Raw genomic sequence first — 7,995 nt, 5'->3', positions numbered from 1 at the left:
ATCTAGAAATTTATTTGTCAGCAAAAACCAAATCATCATTTCATGAAACATGAGGTCGGTCGACAAATATGACTTCCCCTTATTAGGTGGAATTGGATGAAGCTACTTTTCATTCTAAACCAATCATGTACTTCCATTCCCATTCAAATTGGAAAATTTTCCATTTTTTATTTTTAAATTATAAGGCGGTAAGTCTTTTCAAATTTTAATTTATAGCGATCATCTCTTTTTGCTTATAAATTGTCGGTGAAGTACGTGTTGCTTGATACTTTAAATTGACTCAGATCCATCTACATAACAAGAATGAGAATAGTAAAAAAAGAGTAGCGAAACATGACATTTTATATGAAAACCTAAAAAGAAAAAAATTACAAAATTTTTTTGAATTGTGCTAGGCCGAAGTGAACTACTACTTTTGAATAGTACATTTTTCGACTTACTAAACTTAGTACTATATATTGAAATAGTGGAATATAAATTAAATAATAAATATAAGGAGTAATGATGTCTGGAACCTAACTAATGGTTCGACCCTGCTTGAACGGGATGCTTTGGTTGATTAGGAATGATGAGACTTGTCTATCACGGCTGGAAATACATGAATTTCCGACGACTTTTCCGCCCACCATAAAAACTGGTCGGAAAAACCGACTTATTATCATTTTTCCGGCAATCGGAAAGCGGTCGGAACTTCCGACCACCAATGCGAGGTGGTCGGAATTCCGACCATACTCATGAGTGGTCGGAAATTTCAGCAGCTTGCATTTATTTTGCATTTATTTTCCAACCATCTACAAAGGTGGTCGGAAAATATTGGCAGCTTGCATTTAATTTGCAAAAAATGTTTGTAGCTTGCATTTAATTTGCATTTAGTTTCCGACCACGTTTGTAGGTGGTCGGAAATAGCTTTATATATATACTCCTTCTGCGTATTTTCAGACCATTTTCTCCGTTTTTTTACATCTTTCTGCTCATTTTTTCCTTGTTGCAGGTATTCTTTCATATAATCTTCTACAATAGTGCTAAAATGAAGTTCTACTACATCATATATATCATATCAAGCTAAGGTATGTGTATATATTATTAGATCTTCCATTTAATAAGCTATACTTTTTTTTAGATCTAGGTTTGATTTTTTTGAATACTTATTTAGATTATTTATTTTATGATTGAATAATGTATAGTGTGCATATATGTATATGTGTTTGTATGTGTGTATGCTTATAATTATTTGTGTATTTTTTTTTTAATTGCATTTTATATGTGTGTATATTTATTAGTGTGCTTGTATATAATTATTTAAAATATTAGTATTATTTGTAATATATTTATATATGTGTTTGTATTGTATATATGTTTTTGCAGTAGTAGTTAGAGGAATTTGTAAATTATGCAAGCACGCTTCCTATATACGAGGTTTCAATGAAGATTAGGTGCCCATGTAGTAAGTGTAAGAACAGAGTACATTTGTCTACAGATGATGTTCGTGTTCATTTGTATAAGAAGGGTTTTGAACCGAATTATTGGATTTGGACGTGTCACAATGAGCTCCCCCCCCCCCCCCCCCCCCCCCCCCCCCTCAATACAACCACATATGAATGAGGGCCCTAGTGAAAATAATCGGTATGAACAAATGGTTTTTGATGTATCTGGTCCATCATTTTTTCCACTAAATGCCGAGAATGACCAAGATAAAGAGCCACATAGTAGTGCAAAAAACTTCTATGATTTGTTAAATGCTGCGAGGCAACCTTTATCAATGAATGTTAATGAAGAAACAGAGCTGGCATATACATTGAGGATGATGAATATCAAGACAACTTTTAATATACCGCAGCTAGCAATGGATCAGATATTTGAGTATATTAACCATTTGATGGGTCCCGATAATCGAGTACCTACCAGGTATTATGATGCAAAAAATTTACTTACAAAGCTTGGTCTTGGACATGAGAAGATTGATTGTTGTGTAAACAATTGTATGTTGTACTATAAGTCTGAAATAAATGACAAGCATTGTAAGTTTTGTGGTGAGGCAAGATTTAAACCTTGCCCATCTGGATCTACTCGTGCAAAAGAGGTACCTCGCAAAAGAATGCATTACCTTCCTCTCATTCCTCGATTGCAACGTTTGTATGCATCACATAGCTCTGCTTCACACATGCGATGGCATTATGAAAATCGCCACGAACCTGGTATTATGTGTCATCCCTCTGATGGTGAAGCATGGAAGCACTTTGATAGAAGGTTCCCTGATTTCTCAGCAGATCCTCGAAATGTAAGATTAGGTTTATGTTCTGATGGATTTTCTCCTTTTGGTTTCAATGCAAAGCCGTACTCTTGTTGGCCTGTTATGGTTGTTCCGTATAATCTCCCACCTTCAATGTGTATGACTACACCATACACATTCTTAACCTGTATTATTCCTGGACCGAAGAACCCAAAGGCCAATATTGATGTCTATCTACAGCCTTTAATTGATGAACTTCAATTGTTATGGGAAACAGGTGTCTTAACTTATGATGCATCACTTAAACAAAATTTTATGATGCGCGCTGCGTTAATGTGGACCATCAATGACTTTCCTGCATACGGTATGTTATCTGGATGGCAGACAGCCGGGAAACTAGCATGTCCTTATTGTCTTCATTATTCTAAATCATTTTATTTGAAGAATGGTCATAAAACATTTTGGTTTGATTGTCACCGTCAATTCCTTCCAATGAATCACTCCTGGAGGAAGAATCGAGATACCTTCGTCAAGCAACGAGCTGAGAAATAAAGACCTCAACCAATTTGGACAGGAGATGAGTTGTTTCATAGTTTGGAAAATATCCCAAGGATTATTGATGGTCCAATTGGTCGCATCGAGGGGTTTGGACAATCACACAATTGGAAAAAAAAGAGCATGAGTTTTTTCCCAAAATGGTCCCTCGACTATCGTTCATTCTCAATTTTGCATTTCGACTTTTAATTGCACCCAATGTGGTCCCTTGACTTTTAAAAACTCCCCCAAATTGGTCCTCCGTTAGAAATTCCGTCTATTGAATGTTAAAATGAAGGGCATTTTTGTCCGTTTACCTATTATATGCCTAATATACTCTGAAAAATAGTCGAGGGACCATTTTGGGAATAGTCGAGGGACCATTTTGGGAAAAATTCATTTATTTATTTTCATTTTTAAAGACTATCATATTAGAATTTCTATAGATTTTTTTACTTATAAATATAAATAGTTTTTAAACTTTCTTTACAATTTTTTCCTTCTGTCTAAACATACAAATTTTTCCTCTATCCCTATCAAGTTTTACAATAAGTTTCGTACTTTGGTAAACAAGTTTAACTTTCAAATTTAAGTTTATTAATATTCATATATAAAATACAAACAAACTTCAAAATGACAAGAACTTGTAATATTGAAAAATGATGAGGCTTTAGGTTTAGAATTGCTTGTTTTGTGTTAATTATTTTTGCATTTGGTTTATTTTACTTGTCCTTTAACACATAAAATTGATAGCCATAGTTGTAGACTCTCTTTAGCATGATGTACTTGTTGGTAGATAGGCATTTGGAAATGGTAGTTATGATTTGTACTAACTTTGGAATGAAACTAATGGCCTTGCAAGTTAAGTTAAGCCAACTTTTCAAAAATATTTTCTAAGATTTTGTCATTGACCGAGAAGTGACGCGTACTTCTTAGTTCCAAGAAGTGCTAGAAGCATAGCGATTGATTGTAAAAATAATAATTTTATTTTCAAAGGCATACTGACCGAGAAATGAAGCGTACATTTTGGGTGTCTAAACTGATAAAAATAGTAATGTTATTTTTATTGGTATAAATAATATTTAATGTGATACATAGTGATTGATTGTCTATTGAAGTTTGTGTGTGTGTGTGTGTGTGTGTGTGTGTGTGTGTGTGTATGTGTGTGAACATAAAAAGTATATGAGTATTATATTTTTGAAACTTACGGAACTTATTGTGAAACTTGATAGGAATAGAGGGAAGTTGGTATGTTTAGATAGAAGGAAAAAATTTGTAGAGAAAGTTTAAAATTTTGATTGTGGATTTTAACTATTTATATTTGTAAGAAAAAAAAATGTATAGAAATTCTAATTTGATAGTCTTAAAAAAATGGAAATAAACAAAAATGAAATAAATAAATGAGTTTTTCCCAAAATGATCCCTCGACTATTCCCAAAATGGCCCCTCGACTATTTTTCAGAGTATATTAGGCATATAATAGGTAAACGGACAAAAATGCCCTTCATTTTAACGCTCAATAGACGGAATTTCTAACGGAGGACCGATTTGGGGGAGTTTTTAAAAGTCAAGGGACTACATTGGGTGCAATTAAAAGTCGAAATGCAAAATTGAGAATGAGCGATAGTCAAGGGACCATTTTGGGAAAAAACTCAAAAGAGCATATTTTGGGATTTGCCTTAGTGGAAGGATAATTTGCTACGTCATAATCTTGATGTGATGCATATAGAGAAAAATGTGTTTGATAACGTCTTCCACACAGTTATGGATGTCAAAGGCACAGCTAAAAATAAAGACACGCCTAGTGCACGTCTCGATATGAAGGACATATGTAATAGGCCCGAACTTGAGCTGGTGGAAAAGAATGGATGTTACCTTATGCCCAAGGCAAGCTACAGTTTGAATCGTACTAATCAATTAGCTGTCTATGAGTGGTTACGAACTTTGAAGTTACCTGATGGGTTTTCTTCTAATTTGGCTACATGTGTTGATTCCACATCTTCTAAATTAATAGGGATGAAAAGTCATGATTGTCATATTTTTATGCAGTTTCTTTTGCCTATAGCCTTCATGTTTTTACCAAGCTGTCACTGGAAGCCTTTGACTGAGTTAAGTGCGTTTTTCAGAAATCTTTGCTCTACATCCCTACGTGTAGACAAAATACATGAAATGGAAAACTCGATTGTTTTAACATTGTGTAAGTTAGAACGGTTTTTCCCTCCAGCACTGTTTGACTGTATGGAACACTTGCCTGTCCATATTCCCTATGAAGCACGTTTAGGTGACCCAGTACAATATCGTTGGATGTATCCATTTGAACGCTTCCTCAATCACTTGAAGTCCAAAATGAAAAACAACAGATATGTTGAAGGTTCAATTGCTGATGCATATATGCTTGAAGAGTCAACACACTTTGCATCATTTTATTTTGACGATGATGTGCAAAGTAGAAGAACAATGATAGGTCGGAACCTAAATGATGGCGGCATTGATCATAACTTGCCAATTACTTTATCAATATTTAATCGACCAGGTCGGTCGATGGGCAAGAGAAGGACAAGATATTTGAGTGCAGAAGAACATTTCGCCGCTCATCAATATGTGTTACTAAATTGTGAGGAGGTTCAACCGATTTTAAGGTATGTTTGCTCCATTTTTTCCTATTTTGGTATCAAAGGTATATATCTAATATCGTTATTGTAGGATGTATGAAAATGGTTTACGATGTTACAATCCTGGTTGTACTGATGAAGATGTAGACGATGAAATTGAAAGCAATTTTGCACAATGGTTTAAAGAATATGTAAGAAGTTAATGTTCTTTGTCATTCTTGATTCCTTATTATCTATATTTTTTGTTATATGACATGTCCTTTATATTTATTATTAGGTATATTGTCCAACGAACAATGTGTGTAACCAATCACTCATTGATTTGGCATCTGGACCGATAATGGAGGTTAGCACATACACTGGGTATGTCGTTAATGGTTTCAAGTTCCAAACTGAAGAACATTGTCGTAGAAAGTCGACTTCTAACTACGGAGTGTCAATCAAGGGAGCAGGGTTAGCACAATCTGAATCAAATTTTTTTGGCACATTGCAAGAAGTTGTTGAGGTTGAGTACCCCCAATGTTCCATTAAAAAGGTTGTTCTCTTCAAGTGTGAGTGGTTTGACCCAACACCCAATATTGGGTCAATATTCAATTCTGAATATGGCATCGCTGAGGTGCACTGCAATAAACGATATAGGAAGTATGATCCTTTTATCATTGCACAAAGTGCATGTCAGGTGTGTTATATCCCATACCCACGAGGTATACGGGAGAAAATGAATTGGTGGGTAGTTTTGAATGTACGACCTAGAGGAGCTATTGACAGTGCCTATAGCTCTAGTTACACATATCAACAAGATAACATACCATTGCATACATATGGAGTTGATCAAAGTATTCAAGATGACGTTCAAGAGTTAGTGCATGAACCATTACAAATGAATGAAGTGGAATTACCTCAAAGTGAAAATCAATGGGCTGACCAAGGTGTCGTCCAAACTGAAGATTCAGAAGAAGAGGATAGTGAAGAAATTGAAGAAGAGGACAATGATGATTCTGAACAAGATAATAGTGGAGATGTTGATGATGAAGATGATAATGACAAATCTGACAATGATGTGGGTGATTTTTAATTTATATTTTAAATTTAGATGATTTTTATGTGTATTTAAATTATTGTATTTTAAATCATAATTCTAAAAAAAAAAAAAAAAAAAAAAACATTTTGTGCGAAAATTTCACTAGGCGCCATTCTCAATTTGGCCCTAAATATTTCGCTGACTAGCTTCTCCCTCCACTCCACTCCACTTCTCCCTCCTTCAGTTCTCCCTCATTCACTCCCATTCTAAGCCCTAAATTTTTGCTAATCATTTACTCCTTCACTTCTCCCTCATTCACTCTTTCACTCCCAGACTTTGCCCCAGATTTTACCCCAATTTCACCTCACCTTCCTCATTCACTCCTTCAATCCCTCACTCCCATCCCCACATTTCACTTGGCCTTCCTCCTTCAAGGCACCGACAGCAATGCATGAGCCACCAACGGCAACAACTCACCAGCAACTCACTGTATACTCATTACAGTCTTATTTCATTAGTGTATATTTTGAGTTGGATTAATTTTACTATATATTCTTTCATTAGTGTATATTTTGAGTTGGATTAATTTTACTATATATTCATTACGTACTATGCACAGCTTCTTCATTATTTTTATTAAAATATGGATTCTGTATTTACTGTTATAAGAATTAGATTATTTGCTTGCTCTAAGTAATATTATTGTAGCTAATATTTATTTTTAAGTAGTTAATATTTGCTTATTTGCTTAATTGAATTATTATGCAGTAGCTAATATTTGCTTTTCACCTTAATTAAACTATGATTAGATCTTGTAATTTAGGCCTCAATAATTGGTACTGAAATAAATAAAATAAATTTAACAATTTTATTCAAAATAATAGGTTATATTTCCTTGGTTTAAGTATATAGTAGTATGTACAATACAATTTGGTTTAATATTGTATTGTCAAGCAGTACTGCTTTCCTTGGTTTAATTAGCTTAATTGAGTGATGGTAGGCAGCTTCTTTGTGTGAAAAAAATATGGTCCCTTTCATTTGAGTGATTGTAGGCATCAGGCAGTGCTGTTAAATGCAAAAATAGATGTTAAATCTGCCAAAGTTCATTTAGTTAAGATGATAGTGGTTTAATGTTATTATCTTTTGATTATTCATGTTGGAATTGAGGATGGTTTGCATGGTTGATCAGTAATCTTATTATTCTTTGATTATATCCTTCGAATATGTGAATATAGGAGGTTGCAGCTGAAAAAAAAAAAACAAACTCAACCTGAGCTTGGAGATTCAAATGTATGGTTTGAGGCAACCGGTGGTCTCAAGAAAGGAGGGAACGTTTTTGGATTCGGATCGGACACCCCACACTACTTTCCTGAGGTTGTGAGGCAAAAGAATTCCAAATCTGGGCAATCATCATCTCATGTAGCTTGTGAGGAAAAAATTAATCAACTACAAGAAGAGAACAAGCAGTTGAAGGATAGATTTGCATTGATGGAAGCTCAAATTGCTGCACTTTGTGGTTCAAATCAGTTGTGTTTCCAATCTATAGATCCAGTCGGTAGCCATGAAAGTAGTGGTGTTGGGCTAGATGATCTTGGAAT

At 34.4% G+C, this 7,995-nt stretch overlaps 1 protein-coding gene across 1 annotated transcript; it reads left to right on the top strand.

Moving 5' to 3' along the window:
- Positions 1 to 1,633: 1,633 nt before the first annotated feature.
- On the top strand, positions 1,634 to 6,451 carry LOC109190933. The gene is made up of 4 exons (XM_019341533.1): positions 1,634 to 2,594; positions 4,494 to 5,403; positions 5,468 to 5,567; positions 5,654 to 6,451. Exons 1-4 carry the CDS (start codon positions 1,634 to 1,636, stop codon positions 6,449 to 6,451), a joined length of 2,769 nt encoding a protein of 922 aa, XP_019197078.1.
- The last annotated feature ends 1,544 nt before the right edge of the window (positions 6,452 to 7,995 follow it).

The sequence above is a fragment of the Ipomoea nil genome, unplaced genomic scaffold (assembly GCF_001879475.1).
Source record: "Ipomoea nil cultivar Tokyo-kokei standard unplaced genomic scaffold, Asagao_1.1 scaffold1596, whole genome shotgun sequence".
NCBI lineage: Eukaryota > Viridiplantae > Streptophyta > Magnoliopsida > Solanales > Convolvulaceae > Ipomoea > Ipomoea nil.
This window is presented reverse-complemented; position numbering and strand designations above follow the sequence as displayed.